Source organism: Atta cephalotes, assembly GCF_000143395.1.
Source record: "Atta cephalotes unplaced genomic scaffold scaffold00015, whole genome shotgun sequence".
Taxonomy (NCBI): Eukaryota; Metazoa; Arthropoda; class Insecta; order Hymenoptera; family Formicidae; genus Atta; species Atta cephalotes.
Window position 1 is genome coordinate 2,159,910 of NW_012130079.1, and position 18,060 is coordinate 2,177,969.

Below are 18,060 nucleotides of genomic sequence, written 5' to 3' on the forward strand. Positions count from 1 at the left end.
TAGTATAGTAGTAAGTAGTAGTAGAGAGAGAGTAGAGTAGTAGAGAGAGAGAGAGAGAGAGAGAGAGAGAGAGAGAGAGAGAGAGAGAGNGAGAGAGAGAGGGAGAGGGAGAGAGACAGAATTCGGAGGGTATGCGTAACGCGTGTTTCCACACTTTCCACAGTCATGTCAATTCGTGTTCGTTAGAAATGTCGATGGATACACGTATGCAGTAATGTGCACCGCTATACATACGTAACCACGAACGCTTATCATAATGAGACTCTCACACCGCGGAGAAAAGAAGGAAACGTAGCGTTTGAAGAGAAAAATAGAAAAAAGAAGTAAAACGCCGGTCGATCTCGGCAATCTCTGCTTTCCATTCCTTGTTTCGATTGAATCGAAGGTACATATGTATACTTTCTGTGTTACGTTGCGGTAACTTTATTTAACGTGAAAACATTGTGTCTCGCTCGTTATTGGCGATTATTTATCGTTTGCTTAGAAATTTTGAATTAGAAATCTATCGCTTTCTCTCCAATAAAGGTTACATTATCGCATATAGCTTCTCATGTTTAATGTCACTTTTGATAAAGTTCATTCTCTTTTAAGATTGCGGCAATAAAGCTTTGAGTTTTTTATGTCTATAAAGTATAGTATAATAGTAACAGATCTATTTTTTATAAGTTAAGCCAGTTTTAACTTAAGTAAACTTAAATAAAGTTAAGTAAAGTAAACTTAAGTAAAGTAAACTTAAGTAAGTTATAACTTAAAGTAAAATATATGTTTCATATTTGACGAAAGCAAGAAAGTTGTAGTGTAGTCTAGTGCAGGAATAAAAAATAAATCTTATGTTATTATTAGATATTATATTCCAAATATAGAATAGTGATGTTATAATATGTGGGTGTTTGTAGTTATAATGACAACACCTATGTGCGAGGATGGTGGACCGTTGAGAGAGTGGGCGCCACTCGCCGTCCTTCTGCAACAGATACCTGCCAAAATGCAAAATGGTATTTTTACACAAGACATCAGTTTTACCTGTATTGATGCTCTAACCGAGTTTATTGCCATTGGAACAAATCATGGACTCGTTTATTGGTACAATAGAGAAAAACAGGATCTGCAGAGATTACGTTGCGAGGTATTTAAAAAATTTCAGAGACCTACTATGTCTTTATTAAATAAAATTGTGCCACAACTGACTTGATAGAGTAATATCCTTTTTCTCTTATTGCAGAATGTAAACTCCAAAATTACGAGTGTACAAGTGATCTCTACAGTTGATTACATGGTTGCAGCAGGCAATGAACATGGCGTTGTTACAGTTTTTCAAATTCCCAAGAATCCGCCAGACTCATTGCCAAACAGTTTAAAACCAAAACAAAAGAAACAGGTAAATTGTAAAAATGAAACTTATGTACATATACATGTATAATATAAAAATGATGTATGAATATCTTGCTATTATTTTTACAAGGTCGAAAGGTACAGCATAAGTGGCTTGCATAATACTGCAGTGACAGCAGTGGAGTGGTCTAAGAATGGTATGAAATTATTCAGTGGAGATAAAGATGGTTTAGTAGTTTTAACAGAGATTGATTTTTATATGGTAAGTAAATACTGAAAGTTTTTTCTATTTTCTTTTATTTTCTCATAAATATAAACATTTTGTGAACTTTATGCTATTTGTAGCATTTATCGAAATCATCGAAATTGTTGAACGAAAAATATTCAGTGGTACAATTGAGCTATCAACAGGGCTTGCTATTAGTCTCGACAACGTTACGTACAATTTTAGTGAACAGAAATGAAAATGGAAAAGTGACACAAGTTGGTCAAAAAGAACGTAAAACGTTAGTATTTTTATATTCAATTTTCTCATTTTCATAAAATAAAGAAATATAATTTGGTGCTTTAGATTAGGTAAATTAGGAGCAGTGTTTGGTTCTCGACAAATTTATATGCAAGAACCGCTAATCTATGCAAGTAGACCAGGATTACGTTTATGGCAAGCTGATAAGGCTGGGACTGTACTGAAAACACTCATATTTAAGGTATCAAATTAACATACATATGCATTCAAATTAAGTCAGCATTATTTTATGTTATCAAATTATGAATATTCTTAAAAGGATGCAGTTAGATCGGGTCATACAGAAGTGGCGTTATTAAATCCTGCACCCGAAGGATCGAAAAAAAATCGTGGCGAACCCTCGTTTGGCATCGTGTTACCGTTTTATGATGATTTATTAATAACGTACTGTGATGACGTAGTTTACGTAGTAAATCCGAATACTATTGCAATAACATCGATTGTAAACGATTTACGGCACGTTACCGATGTAGCTTGCACTAAAGACGAAATATTTATATTGGAAGGAGAAAGAAATATTTTGCGAATTTCCTATTACCCGGAAAATGATATTTTTACAGGTGAGCACAATTATTGTTTCTCCAACTTAGATATAATTAGGTACAAAATTGTCATTGAATTATCTTTAAATTATTATTTTCTTGCAGAAGAAACAAAAAAGACAATGGATTCTTTATTATCATTTGCTGAATACAGTAAACCTGTTACTAATGGTATATTAGAACTAACTTCGAAATTAAAAGAAAGTAATATAGTGCCAGCTATTCCTTTTCCTAAAATCGATCCAACCAATATTATTCAATCTGTAGGGTAAGTAAAAAATTATTTTTAGAATAAAAAAATATATATGTTTATAAAAATTATACAACATATTAGAATTAACAATTAATTTTTTTTCAATATGATTAAGTTAAAAATAATGAATCAAATTGTAGCATTGTGCCAACTGTTGATATCGATACTGATGACGTGGTTATAAACGCAGAAGAAGCTGTGGAAGTGCCGCCGATAGTCCCAATAGATATAAATACTCCACTTGTAACTAATATTAACAAAATACCAGAATACAATGATAATAATAGAATAAGAAATGCAGAAGATGTAAAGAACAACGATCGTCGAGAAATATTCCAAAGAATTGGTCAACAGGAATTCGAGGACGTCGTTTTCACACCCGAAAGAAAACAGAAAAAATTTCGAAATAAAGTAATGAATGGAAGCGAAAGTGTTACAATGTTAAATGGCACTGATCATTTATCGAGCAGTCTAAGCACCGATCATGCGAACACCAACAAGACAATGACGACCCATTCCTCTTTAATGCAAATTAGCTTTGATGATGATTTTATATTGAAGCCGGATAGAGATTTAGAAACGATTCAACGCGATGTGGAAGACAAGGAGAAGCTGTTAGCAGATCTTCTGGATTTTGATTTGTCTAAATATATGACAAGTAGTCGAATAGACAAGGATGATTTGAGTATATCTAATCATATGGATACTATAACATGCATCAATTGTAACATACAATCCAACAATATGGTGAACGAAGAGGAATCAATTACGAATGATGAAAATGAAATTGTCGAACAGAGCGATCATACGGGAACTGAATCAGGAGATGAAGATGTCAGTTATCGCACCGAATTAAAGCGATTAGAAGAACTCGGGGAATGTAGGAAGATTCTTTTACAAAATAAATTGGATGAGACTCCACCAACTGGTAATAATTTCGTCGATATTCGAAAAAAATCGTCCATAAATCAAGATGAATTAGAACATCAATTTAACGGTAGGTAATTAATGAATTATTGAAAATATATATAACACGATCAGCTACGGATATTACAAAATATTCTTGTGCATGTAGCTCTGGCAAAAGAATGCGCCACATCTGTTGTTGAAGAAGAAGAAGATTGGGTTTTAGTCAAGGACGATATACCATCGATTATGTTTTAAGCAAAAAGTACGTAGTAGTTGTCTCTCGTCTTGTACATATGTCATATATATTATTAAAAAATAATTAAAAAATAATTAGAAAATTACATGATATATGATATAAGAGTGGTTTTGGAGTAAATTCTTTTATTATTTTTTCTTCTATATAGGACATGTTTTATTAATTGTCGAGTTAAATTTTTTTTTATTTCGGTTATCAAACGCCGATAACGTATAAATTATTGGACGAGAAATACTGTTTAAAATATTTTATAATTTTGGATATTATACATGTAGTATGAGGCACACACTAATGATTAAAAAGTCCTGAGACGTGCAAATATAATTATAATTAAATTGCAATTATAATTATTCTCATTAACAAACAAAATTATATTTCGTAAATATCATCGAAAGATAATACTAGTCACTGCTTGTATTTTAACATAATAATTAATGCATAATAATTGTTTTAATTGTTAATTATGTATAATTATTAATATATTTATGTAGATTAATGAATGTAATCTTTTACGAATTGCATATTATGTAAAATTATGTTTTAGCTCCATTATTTAATATAGTAAATTCAGTAATCACTTAAGTTTACAATTTGTTGAAATATGCGTATATATTTTACTATTTTGGGAAAGCAATGTATAATGCAATCCTCAGGTATATATCATATTTAACACGTATTTTGCATAATCAAATAGTATTTTTACATAACACCAATCAAGCACACAAAGATATACTATTGGTATAGTATATCATTACCACTCAATCTTGTTATAAGTTGTTACAATTTTTATTTAGCAAAAATTTTACGTAATTTACGTGACATTCATCATTGATGACATTTTTATATTATGTTTTAAGTTTATATATCAGACAAATAGTGATCTTTAAGACACTAGGCTTAATATTTTTTACGCTAGTATCTACTTATTGTTGTTATTGTTCGTTTGTCTCTAGTATATACATAATTCTGTTTATGAATGGAAGAAAAACAGAAATATTATATAATATGTGAGAATCTTATGTATTGCATGGCTCTAAAGTATCACTTCGCCACGCATTATTAATACACTGCAAGATACGAAAAGTTAAATACAAACGATTGTTAACGAATAATTAAACATTTATGTAATTGTATCAAAAATAATTAATGCTTTATCAACTATAAAAAATAAAATCAAGTTTTAAAGTTGACTTACTATTTTTTTTCCTATTAACATATTCGTTTAATATAAAGAATAATCATTGCGGATTTAGATTACTTGATTATATAGCTTTATTTCTGCTCGATAATTTACATAATATTCAAATATATGTATATGAATATGCAACATTTTCCTTCGTTCCTTTATATTCTTATGCTTCTATTACACTGGGGTTTCAATGAGGTCAGTGTACATTTTAATTTTACTAGCGATACTCATGTCTATGTATTTGTCACCTACTGATATTATCATACCGCCAATGATAGAGGGATCTACTTTGGTAGTGAGCAAAGCGGTTTCACCTTTCTTCAATAAACGTTTCAATGTAGATTCCAGTTTCATCTTCATATCAGCATCAAGTGGACTTGCGGTAATTACTTCGCATACTACTTCCCCTCTTTTAGCAGCCATAAGTACCTTGTATAAATTGATTATTATATTGAGTTTCTCCAATTGACCATTCTCTGTGAGTAACGCCAGCAAATTTTCAGTAGCTGGATTCATGCCAGTCTTACTTCCGATGACTTTAAAAGCTTCTATCTTATCTTTTTGCTTTATCGAAGGATTTTTTATAAAATCTATCAGTGCAGTATCTTTCTTTAGAAGACCCTGATTCAAACACAAACACAACAATAATTAATGTTGAAATAAACACCTGATGTACAACTTTTTGTTTATATAGATCATACCTGGAAACTGATTAAATCCTTTTCCACTACATCCAAAGTCTTTTGTTTACTTGCAGCTGAGAAAAGAGCTGTGGCATATCTGCCTTCTAATCCAAAAACTTGAACTGGAGGCTGCAATAATGCATCAAATAGGATAAAGATAATTGAGATGTATATAAACAATTGTTTATGGAATTTATACTATAAAATGCTGCAAAACAATTGAAGAATTTCCTGCAACAGTAGGTTAACCACATTTTACAAAAACAGAATAAATGAATTGTGAAGTTAAAGTGCTAAGAAAATATAAATATCACTAAATTTAGAGTTTATTTACTCTGTTTTTATAAAATATGGATTAGCATTATTATAGGAAGAACCTCTAATTGTAGAATTCAAAGCAAAAGTGTGCAAAATCACTTTCAGAAGATTTATAGGATTGATTCGTGGACTATCAAGAACAGAATGTAGTCACTTGTCAAAATTAAATACCTTCACCATCTGCTGCACGGCAGTTGACGTGAAAAAAGTACGTGTCTGAAATGAGAATCATTCGCATTATTGACAAGTAATCGAGTAGCGAAATATTTAAGAAAAATTTGTGTTTAGTACAAATGATAAATATACTTCGATTTATGTGAAAATACGTTATGTGAATATATGTTATATTTATATTTTATATTTATAAATATTCTAAACAATATAAGCTGATGCCGAGGCAATCTAAAAACGTTTTAATGTCATAACGCATAATTTACTCACAATTAATCTACCAACAGACATTTTTATAATCTTGCTGCAATCAAAGGAATAAAATTCGGGCTTCAAGCAGCCACCATTATATAATGCGAGAGTGTATAGGAGCCAGATGGAATCCGTTTAGTGGCGCCTCTATGACTTATGAGCACAAAACATTGAACTACATAATCACAGATATTTTCCAGCGGGTAACACAGTACGTATCGTACGTATTTTCTTCAATTTGTCTCATGTATCATATCTGTAAGTATTAAAATGAAATGAAATAACAATAGATCCATTCGTGTTACTTGAAATTCTCAAAAAAATTTGAACTTAAAATAAGGTAGATATATTTGCGCGGAAAAAAGAGAATGCGAAGATATCGAGTGCAAAAAGTGCAATTAACGCGAACAGATCTAAAGGATCTAATTTCCTATGGAGAACGAGGATCTAATTTGTCTAACGTGTGTAAGATGTCGTTAGGATTTACTTTCAAAAGTTGCGTAAGTTGCTTTTAGAATAGAATTTGCGGTGAATCTCGGGTTTGTAATGCAATTTCATGTTTCTCGTTACATTACATACATTTTAATACTATAAGTATCAACGCTTCGTACTCACTAAAAAGATCAAGTAAATAAATTATTTTTAAACTAAAGGAAGCGATAAAAAATATTTTATTAGTAAAGAAATAATTAATTATTGAGCATAATCAAAAAATCTCAGAATTCTATCTTTTATATAATATTAATTTAAAAAATAATGGTCAATAATTATCGCTTAGTAATATTAATATGTGTGCGTTAATTACACGAGCTTGCGCTGATAAACGAGAATGGAAAAAGGAAAAAGCATAGGAGAAAGAGAAGAAGAAACGAGAATACAACGTTTACTTTTGGTGAGTGTACTTTCCTCTCCAATTTTCCAAAACTTTTTAACCTGTGATGGTCACAGCACTACAAATATATAGTTTTTTTTTAATCTTGTTCTGGAAAAGGAAAATAAAAAATATTATCCAGAAGTTTTGAAGTTTATTACTTTTACATTTCTCTATTTCTCATGTACAAGGACATAATTAATCTTTAATACTACACACGATTGGCGTCATTCGTGTTCTGCGCATTTCTTTTTTTTTTTTAAGGAATACTAAATAAGCAGTTATAATATTTATGTATAATTTTTAAATATAATTATATATAACTTCATTTTTTTTAATATACAATCTTACAATTACGTTATAGATATTTTTTAAAGATGTTCAAATATATGCAAGAATCACGTAATTATTTTTGCATACTTGTCAAAGTGATGTAAATTAATTTGGAGCACGAATGATGATCATCATCTATAATAAAAAATCTGGAAAATCGTTGTGCATATATATATTAAGAATTCATGTGAAAAATATTTAATTACAACATAATATAATAAAAAATATTACTGTACAAGTAAAAATTTTTAAGGATGAGCATCTTATTTTCCAACTTATATCTTTAAACTATCTACCTACTAGAGATTAAATCTATCAAGCTACTTATGTCCTTGATTCTGGTGGACTATATTCAAAGTTTATATATATTCATAACATCGTGTAGCTTGTTTCAGCCGAGATAAGCGGTATATGTCTATTTTTATTAATGCAACTTAACTTATCTCAGCTTAATTTACTCCTTATATTTTTCTTAGAACTAGAAAAAGATAAAAAGTAAGTTAAACCAAGATTAAAGTTAATCTAGATTGGTAGAAACGGGCAATAGACAGTTTATTTTTCATCTCTTAATCAGTTCCACGATTCTGGAGCTAATCGAGAGATACTTGTACGTCTAGAGAAGAGAAGACAAGATATATATATATATATAGAAGAAGACAAAGAAAAAATTACCGGATATATATAAGGGATATATATAAGGGATTAAAAAGATGAAAGCAATAATGATTTATTCGTTTCGAACAAGTCAAATTTATTTCATTTATTTCGTCAACGTGATACATTATATTTCATCTTAATTTGATTTCGCTATTTACGTCACTTTGCGAGTCGGTTCCTAACGCTCACTTTCTTCTTCTCTCTATCACCTAAAAATACGATATATTAGCGCTAATATCTTTTTTTCTTTATTAGTGTTCCCTCAACGTAAAATTCGACGAAGTGAAATATTCGAGTAGTTTCGGTCCCCTTTTTACATGCGATAAGCCTAAAGGAACGCAGAGACAGTCGAATCGCCAATTCGAGATGTACCGATCGTCTCCTGAGGTAGATTAGTGTCCTGATTCTGTAATTCTCTCTAAGATCCCATTTTACCAATGTAAGATTAACTTTAATCTCACAACAGTCCAATTTACTCTTTAACTTTTATAAGAATTAGAAAAAAATAAACAGAAAATTAAACCGAGAATCGAGATTAAAGTTAATTTTCATTGTTGGGCTTTAATGACAGTATTGACATCGCTTTATTCTTGTTATAGTTTTTTTTATCATTATACATAGTACTTGTAGTATAACGGTACCGACATTGTTATTTAAAGTCACAGAATCGAGATACTGAAGTTGATTATGTATCTTGAAACGACATGAAAATAATGAAAGTAAGCGAATTTACTAGAATATTTATAATTTCATTGGTCTACATCTAGTAAATTTGTTCACTTTTATCATTTTCACTTTGTTTCAAGATATGTAATTAACTATCTGGAATTCAGACAGCGATGGTTACCTTTCGAAAAGAAAATGAACGATTCGAACTGATCGTTATTCCACGCATTTCAACATTTCGCGATTACCGATTTTTAGGTAAACGATTCAATCAGGGGTCATATTCTCGAAAAATATCGCATACGAAAATGAATGAAAATGTTATAATATACGTTACGTGCTCTCTAAATTCTTTGAAGTGTAATTTCATTCTAAAGAGTGAAAATTTTGTCATTCTTCAGAAAGAGTGGCAGAATTTTCAATATTTGAGAGTGAGATTTCATTCTTTAGAGTGATTCTACTCCAAAGAATTTAGAGAGTATATTATAAATTTCTCCAACATTTTCGGTATATGCAATATTTTTCAAAAATGATGCCCTATCGTTTCTTTTTTTTTCTCTCTTCGATCTCGATCACGATTGATATGTGTAATTTAATCGAACGTACAATTTCGCGTCGCTTGGAATAGGAGAAGAAACATGACGTGGTCACTCCACAGCGAATTATTCTGTATCTTTTCGTCTCTTTTCGCAACGCATATAAAATAGTCACTCTCTCCTGTTGCTTGTTACACGATCTTACAATTAGTCTAGTTTACGTAACAACTCAATCGAGTTACTATATGGAACATTCGAAATATCACGTATGATCCCTTGGTAAACGTAACAATTAACGCGGGAGAGACTCAAAGGTGCGGTTCATTTTTTTAAAAAAGTATGTCAGAATATTCGGATAAAAAGAGAAAGTAATAAAATATCTTGTATCTTTTATATTATTGCAGTCATAAATGTATACGGCTGTTTAACACTCTCATAGTATCGATCTCTTCCTCTTTCTTCTTTTTTTCTTCATAGATCAGCCCGCTGGCTGATCGCACGCAGCATCGTTATTAACCCGAAACAGTAACGCTCCATTTGTGCGAAAATACAAAAATATCCCTCTTGCACTGCGATATATCAATAGATAGATTTATTATTGTGAGTTAAAGCACCAAAAGCAACCTTCCGGAACAAAACTGATCGTTAAAGCTAGACAGATTTTTCTCTCCGTTCTCTTTTATTTTTATTGAGTAACGCCGATACTGTTTAGGGTTAAAGTCACGAGATAACGATGATGCTTCCGACTATATAATATTTCATACATGCGAGAGAAATGTATGAACGAGCGTGCGCGACTAAATCTATGTTCGTTTATATACATACATATACATACATATATATATATATATATGTATTTATATCTTTGCGCAACGCTTCTCTGTGTGAACTTCTACGTATTGCTTTGTAGACGATCTATATATATATATATATACATATACAAATATATATATATATATATATATATATATATATATATATATATACATATAGATATATAGATATATATACATATATATATATATATATAACGCGAGATGCGAAACGCGGATACCTAGAGCTATAATGCATCCGTCGCGCATTATAAATAGATCGAGGTTGGTCCACTCACTTGTAAATACGCTAGGATATTATAATTGCTCCATAACGTACATCTACTCGTTTTGACACGACACAGACGCGATTTATTCTGACAATATATTTGACAATATATTCGAATGCGTTCGTCTAGATTCTAGGATTTAAAGACCCGGAATCGAAAGATTACAAGCTAGTTTTGATTACGAGCGATTATTTATTAGATTTACCTTGTTGTTGAAGATCTCCGATTAAATTTGACACAAACGATAGATCTAAATGCAACGAACCGAGAAAATTGATTATCGTAAGAGATACGATTTTGAAAAAATTCGAGTTAGATCATCCGAGCAATTATAGCGGGATTGATGAAATGATTGTGGAGTGGACTTGAATAAAAGAGCTCCTCGACACCAGCGGCTCTTTTGTCCGCGACTTGGAAATTTAATGGGACAGCGAGTTCTTAGGAAAGAAGACTACAGAAGAACGTCCAAAAAAATGGGAGCAATATCGAGTGCCACTAGAATTCTTGCTGAAAGACGAAAAAGATGCTGAAATTCCCCCTTTTTGTCTCATCCAGTCCCATTATCTGTTTACCCGTATCTATTGCGATATGATTTGTAATAATTATTGATGTCTCGAGCTTCTACTTTGATTGTCACCGGCTGTACGTGCGTTAAAAATTTGTTCCAAGGATGTCTCTCGAATGGGACAGGTTTAGGCCTTTTGATTAGGCTTCTCGAAGTGTATCATCCGACGAAGTGTATCGTTGCGACATGCTTTGTCCGTATAGTCTTTCATAGAGAGTATCCCAAGAGAGATGTATATTAATGATGCGGAGACTGGTTAAGAAATTACGATAAATGAACGCGCGATATTAAAGCTTCGTCGAAAGCGAAGCGACTTTGAGCATTTCTTTGAAGATAAATCGCCAAACTATAATATTTATTACGCCTTTCTTAGGATACTTTATAAAGGGGACTTTTCATCGTGATTAGTTTACGAAGCCGAAGCCCCATCGATTCCTATTAACTTTATTTTAGGGAATTTAGCGTTGAAATCACTGCGAAAATATCAGTGCGTATTAATTATTCATTATTAAATTAATCGGAACTATATTACGTTTTAATGAATCGAGATAAATTATATGTACGTTAAACGTAATTAGTACTCGCGGCGCAACACAGAAATCTGAAACCGTTGCGGAAGTAGGACGATTGTCGGTCTCTGTTGCTGCTCCATCGGTGCATCCTCCGTGTTCCGTTGTTCCGATTGATTTTGTTCCCAGGATTGTGAAGGGCCACCGGTTTCTCTAGGGAGAGAATCAGAGATAGACAATTTTATGACTTAGATCGTTATTTTGCCATGGCCTGAAGGGATAAAAGAGAGGGTCCTAAAATTTCGAAATTATCGCAGATTTAGAAAGAGTTTTTCCCAACAAAAGACGCAGATGACACTGTAGCATAGTGAATCGTTATATTCTTGTTATTTACCAATGTTAAGCAAAGACGAAATGATTCTCAGTGTGCTGTGTTATATTGTGTTATCCAAGTAAAACACAGAGTCGTAATTAAATTATAATGTCATAAGACATCATCATGACATCATTTGATATTTAAAAATGAATTATAAATAACAAACAAGATCGTGATGATGTCTTATGATATTTATTTCTATTTTCTACTTGATATCTGTGTCTTTTACTGAAAATCATCTAACTTACGATTAGATCATTATTTTGTCTACTCTGAAGAAAGAAAGGAGGGTCTTAAAATTTCGAAATTGTTGCACAGATTTAGAGACATATCGGATGTTTTCCAGCAAAAAGTGCAGATGACACAGTGCAACATAGTGAATCATTACAATCTTGTTGTTTGTCAATGTTAAACAAAGGTGAAATAATTCACTGTGTTACATTGTCATTGTTGGAAATCATTCATCGTAATGTGTGAATGAGAATCTATGATACTATGGTAAGCGTCTATTCAAGTCTCTCTACTTTTTTTATTTCTTTTTTTTATTGAAAAGAGAAGATACTTAATGCGTTTCGAGCCTTACGAAAAGATATGAAGCTGGAGGAGAAAAGGATTGCATTGCTGAAAGGGCGACTTAATTCTGTCAACGCGACGATCGCTATAAATTGCAATACCATCGGGGTCTTCCCGGATAATGTTGGTAGCGACAGGAATATGAAATTCCACGAGAGATTGAAAGCGTACAAGGATAATCTCGCGAGGTTTAATGTAACGGGCGAGAAGGATGTCGGCTTGTGTTAATCCCAAACAACGGATGTAACACATATCTTCCGGTTAGATAAACTCTATCCATTATCACCGATTATATTTATCTGTCCAACGAAACGAAATTAATTTCGAGTAATTCCGATTATTTGTAATTCGCGGAATATGCATTCGAGATTACATCGAAGTGAAGCGACGCGTAATATATAAGCGCAGAAATTTAATAAATTCCAAATTATCTTCGAACAAATTATTCTATTTAAAAAAAAAATCCCCGAAAATTCATTGGGACACCGATAAAACTAAAATGATAGCGATAACTGCACAGTTTTGCGTCTTATAAAAAGGTGTAATTATATGTTTTAATGAAGAACATTAACCGATACTGTATTAACTCTTAATGCACACAATGATTTTTCGGTACCCTTACACTGAAAAAAATATACTAAATTTTAATACATATTTCTTTGATTAGATAGTACTAAATAAATATTTATTTACAGTAAATATTTAATATTTAATATTCAATGAAAAAATGATAATGAAAATTAGCTTTTGTATCAATATATATTTATATCTAATAAATATATATATTTATATCTAATAAATATTTACTTAAAATTATTCAAACTAATATTTATTAAAATTTAATAATTTTTTTTAGTGTACTACACACAATAGTTATTCGTGTTCCGGATTAATTTCCATCATTTTAATAAATAAAAATTATGTTAATTTTGCATGTACCTTAACATATTTAGAAAGTATTTATAAAAAAGTTGTGTATTTAAAAAATATTATACGAATATTAATCTAATTGTTCGATGCTCTTAATTTTTCGAAAAAAAAAAAAATGTGCAGGACACGAACTCAATCGCGCGTATTAGGGTTAATTCAACATACTGACTGTATTGTGGAACAAACAGAAGGGTTACAAAGTCAAACGAGAGGAGTGTACAGGAGAAGCGGTAATTTTGCTTTGCGTTTCCTGTTCGCCGGAAGTATTTGTCGAATTCTCTCCTTCGTAAACCAGCAGTGAGATTGTTCTGCGAATTTCACAATGTTTGCAGATTCATCGTGCGAGTGTACCACTCAGCGAATTCTATCGAGAATTGTTCGCGATTTGTCCGCGCGCTTTGTCCACGCTACTCTCAGAAACGCGCGGTCGACATTTCGCGGCCGCCCACCTGTCTTCTGGAAAACTCTCGTTTTATCTCGCGTATCTTTCGAGCGGAAATCATCTCGATCCCTCCCCCCCCCCTCCCCTCTTTCCCCGCGACTCGCGCGACCTTGACCCGTATCATAACTCCGTATCAAACTGTCGCTGCTTTTCCTCTCGATAACCGAGTCACGTTCGTGCGGAGACTCGCTTACCAGAGCACTCAACTCACTTGGTGAACCGCGGAAGCTGGGATCGCGGCTCCGACCTTGTTCCCGAATCGTGCGCGTGTTTGGAAACCTCCCCTCCCCTCCTTGCATCTCTGTCTATCCCTTCTTCTCACTGTTAATTACTAATTTAGTTGCGAATGCATTTGCAAAACAAGCTCTCACCCCGACGGCGGAGCGCATTAAAATCGATTAAAATTTAGCCGTCGTGCAAAAACCATTACGCGACCAGAATCAGAAACGACAAGTTTTATGCGCGAGTTTGATTATGACATTCAGCAAATTGAGAGATTTCCCGTATACTGGGAAAAGCGTTCTCTTTACATATACGTTCGCGCTTGCACATTACGTTGTCTTCGGCCATTGAATTGGCCACGAATTGGCAACATGAATACAGATGAGTGCGATATAAAAACGTTCATCGATATTGTTTTCATAAATCCTAGATTGCATCGCACGCGTTGTTTCCTCTCCTTCCCACGTTCGTTAGTCTGACTCGTCATATCTCGTTGATTTTTTTTTTTCGGATTCAGATTTGCCCAAAATTTTTTTAAATACCGTAAGATATTGTGTTGACTACATTTGTGTATGAAAATACAAAAAGGATTTTCAGTGGTTGCGTCTTGTCACTCCGGTGAATGAATCATATTTAGTTGTCATTATTACTTGAACGTTTGAAATTCGAAGCGCGGGATATTCCGGATCTACCGGGTGTTACGCATTCATTAATAATACGACTGTCTCAAATGTAACTCCGCTATTATTCCCGCATTACATTGATTTATGAAGCAGAAACATAGTTTAATTCGCGCTTAAACTACCCTTTCGTCTTCTCCGTCTCGAATTCTTCTCCTCCCATTCTCCTCCTCGTTGTATTCCCATCCTCCTGTTTCACGCTTAAGTCAACTCCCTGCAGCACAATAGAGGGCAATATTTATCGAACAAACGAGTTAGATTGTTTTACGAACGACAGCCTAGATTTGTTGGCCAACGAATATATATATTCTCCCTCCCCCTCCCACTTTCCGCTCTTTTTTCGCTCTCTTCTTTTTATGCCCTCTGGCATTTGCCACTTTTGCTCACCCGCGCTTCCTTCACGGACCGGAGGAATGCATTTCGGACAAACGGATTTTGCAGAATGGATCGTCCTTGACCCGTATTACCAGGGTCTAAGGGTCGAATGGCGTTCTCCCGCGTCCACCATATATCGACACGAGCTCACGTTTGTGGTACTCACATACTAATGACGTGCCCGAAAGCCCACAATGCTTTTCCGTTCTGCATATTATATCGATCATGCCTATTCCGTATCTCTTCCGCCTCGTTTCAAAATCTACATCTACAGACTTTCCGACCTATTTATCCCATCCCCTCCACCTCTTTTAATCTCGCTCCGCGTTCGGAAATATTTCGACTTTCACGTAGCGTAAAAATATATATATATATATAAAAAATGTTTATGTTTGTGTGTGTATTTTTGTACGTATATATGATAAAACCTCTATTATCCGAATGTATCGTTTAAGCTCTGTTATCTAAATGGCATTGCTAGGAGAATGAACGTCTCTCGTCTACATTTACGTTCACGCAAAACATATGTAGGCGTATGTTATACACGATATAACATACGTCTTCATCTCGGTACCAGTAACATGAAACAAACATGTACCAACAAGATCTAAACGCTAGAAAGCAACATTCCCAGTCATTTTGAGGCACAATCTTCTGCTTTAGAAGCAGGTCTCAGATGTTACGAAGCACAGAAAGAAAGCGCGGCCCCATTCATTGCAATGAATAAAAAACAAATATGTAAATTAAACAGCTCAAAAGAACTGAGAAAATAAAATGGAAAGAATGAAGAAAAGTGGTAAATTACTATAATAATTTCTCTCTCTTTCTCTATTTCGTTACAATTCACAGAATGTTAAATAGACTTTCTTCATTTAATTACCCATAAAAATTTCGATTATCCGAATATATCTTGTTTGCCTGGCTAGATCGGAGATATAATAGATGCTTTATTATATTAATTTTTATAATACATTATTATACACAGGAGAAACAATTTTGCTAAAATATGTAAAAATTCAACTAAATACAGTTCTGAAAATAATTTTGTTGGAACATGAGAATAATTACGTAGGAAACTCAAGCATGACGAGCAATGTTGCAAAAAATTTGTATATTCTGACAACCAGCTCGAGTATCCATCATAATTATATATTTTGATAGTTTAACAAATTATTTTCAGATTCTTTAGCAAAAACCCTTCTTTCGTGTACTTAATCTTTCATCTAATTTCCTTTCTTTTTTATATATACGTTGCTACAAGTTGTTAAATCTACTTTCTGAAAACCATGATTGATAGATTCGTGAGACGATCGTCACTGAACAGGGCAAAGCTCTCGGGCGGAATATGGACGAAGGTACCGGCGGAATTGTACCCGTGTCAGCCTCAGATTGGGGCATAAATTCTTGTAGCTCCGCTATCAGCTGGCCGATCTCTTCCGAGTCCTTTCGGATGCTGCAGAGTTCCTCTTCGTTGAAGTCCGGTCTAATCTGTTTGCACAGGAGGATCTGCGAGACCACATTGCCGATATACGAGGGACCGGCGCGGTTCTCTGTAACGCGATAATGAAAACTGTGTCGTTAGATTTCTCACGTCATTCAATTTTAACAATGTCTTTCTTTCTTCTCCCGGATTCGTGAAATATATCCAAGGGAAATATTTTAAGCGAAGTGTGTGATGGAAATAATAATCACGTTCTTATTAATAATATAATATGTTAATACGTAACGCTCTGTTTAACATGACTTTAATATAAAAGTGCATAGGGCGTTTCTCAACCTTTTTTTTTGACGAGATTTAAAAAAGCTTCCATAAACTTTAATATGTGCAACGGAGGCAGAAATAAGCGAGCTCCCGGAACAAGCTATAGTGCTAATGTCAAGGAAATAGTTATAAATTATTCGGAGCAAAGTTTCACTTATGAGAGAGAAAGATACCTTATATTGCTTACACGTTATAGCGTGGTATATGCCGTTAAAAGTTAGAAAAACGTGTATTAACGCTACGCATGAAACGATGATTCGTCACTCTGTCTCCGACATGTGTACGTTGTGTACAATAGAATTCGGCTTGATTGTAGGAAGCGATGTGTAGTCGGAAATTGGGATTCGTCGAACGCGTAACGGCCTACAACTGTACACGGTAGTTTTGAGAGTTATGGTCCGTTGGGATGCCGTAAATCAGTCTATCCGGCCTGGTTCAAAGCGACCGCAGAAACCGATTTAACATTATGCCTCGGTGCAAGTCGATAACGCAACGTGACTCGATTCCGATGGCGTTCTTGCTACGCTTGTTCTTACGCACAAATCGCCCCTCGCGTGGGAATATAATTAAGAGTGTTATTACCGAAAACGATGTGAATTAAATTTTGCCTCGGTCGGCGAGGCACTCATTTATCTCTCGAGATTAAAATCGTCAACGACCACGTACTTGTATAAAAAAAAAAGTTATAGTAACATTCCACGTGGACTTGTTCCATTTCCCTGCACATATCCGCAGATTCTATAAATAATTTATAGATCATTATTGAAACATTGTAAACGTACACGTGCAACTTACCATAATATCCGGACATGTCCATGGGTATGATGGATATGAGGTTTTTACTCTTGTGCAGTTCGCGTAAGAAGAGTTGAGCCACGTAAAACAACAGCACCAGATTTGGACTGTCAACCGGTATTCCAACGTCCATAGCACTGCAATAAAATATATTTCTAAAAACGTTTTCGGTCGTATAAAATTAATTATCGATCAGAAATCTATCTACAAGAAGATATATATATATATATATATA

General features: G+C 33.5%; 3 protein-coding genes across 4 annotated transcripts in view; 1 reads left to right on the forward strand and 2 right to left on the reverse strand.

Annotated features, from left to right (window-relative positions):
* Positions 1-901: 901 nt before the first annotated feature.
* Positions 902-3,817, forward strand: LOC105617997 (WD repeat-containing protein CG11141). Its single transcript, XM_012199533.1, has 9 exons — positions 902-1,126; positions 1,223-1,378; positions 1,463-1,594; positions 1,678-1,838; positions 1,904-2,039; positions 2,118-2,418; positions 2,506-2,668; positions 2,794-3,650; positions 3,729-3,817. The coding sequence occupies exons 1-9, from the start codon at positions 902-904 to the stop codon at positions 3,815-3,817; spliced, it is 2,220 nt and encodes a 739-aa protein (XP_012054923.1).
* A 1,249-nt stretch (positions 3,818-5,066) lies between these two features.
* On the reverse strand, positions 5,067-6,470 carry LOC105617999 (ATP synthase subunit O, mitochondrial). 2 transcript variants are annotated; one of them, XM_012199536.1, is made up of 4 exons: positions 6,451-6,470; positions 6,180-6,237; positions 5,709-5,819; positions 5,067-5,628 (listed from the first exon to the last, which is right to left on the reverse strand). In XM_012199536.1, the coding sequence occupies exons 1-4, from the start codon at positions 6,468-6,470 to the stop codon at positions 5,182-5,184; spliced, it is 636 nt and encodes a 211-aa protein (XP_012054926.1). In that variant the 3' UTR covers positions 5,067-5,181. The 2 variants fall into 2 exon arrangements, with proteins under 2 accessions (XP_012054926.1, XP_012054927.1); XM_012199537.1 differs by having other exon boundaries at positions 6,180-6,224; positions 6,450-6,470.
* Positions 6,471-11,725: 5,255 nt separating this feature from the next.
* LOC105617998 (regulator of G-protein signaling 7-binding protein-like) overlaps positions 11,726-18,060 on the reverse strand; it is a 16,222-nt gene continuing 9,887 nt past the window's right edge. The window contains exons 3-5 of the mRNA XM_012199534.1: positions 17,826-17,962; positions 16,642-16,818; positions 11,726-11,883 (exon numbers count right to left, since the gene is read on the reverse strand). Of these exons, the coding sequence (XP_012054924.1) occupies positions 11,726-11,883; positions 16,642-16,818; positions 17,826-17,962 (472 nt within the window). The remainder of the gene's footprint in view (positions 11,884-16,641; positions 16,819-17,825; positions 17,963-18,060) is intronic.

Excerpts from the sequence above, each read along its gene's own strand:
- LOC105617999 (XM_012199536.1), bottom strand. The coding sequence starts at position 6,470 with ATGTCTGTTGGTAGATTAAT. Across the intron at positions 5,820-6,179 it reads CCGTGCAGCAGATGGTGAAG|CCTCCAGTTCAAGTTTTTGG; the intron begins GTATTTAATTTT and ends GCATTATTGCAG. Across the intron at positions 5,629-5,708 it reads AGGATTTAATCAGTTTCCAG|GGTCTTCTAAAGAAAGATAC; the intron begins GTATGATCTATA and ends TGTTTGAATCAG.
- LOC105617997 (XM_012199533.1), top strand. The coding sequence starts at position 902 with ATGACAACACCTATGTGCGAGGATGGTGGACCGTTGAGAGAGTGGGCG. Across the intron at positions 1,127-1,222 it reads TGCAGAGATTACGTTGCGAG|AATGTAAACTCCAAAATTAC; the intron begins GTATTTAAAAAA and ends CTCTTATTGCAG. Across the intron at positions 1,839-1,903 it reads GGTCAAAAAGAACGTAAAAC|ATTAGGTAAATTAGGAGCAG; the intron begins GTTAGTATTTTT and ends TTGGTGCTTTAG.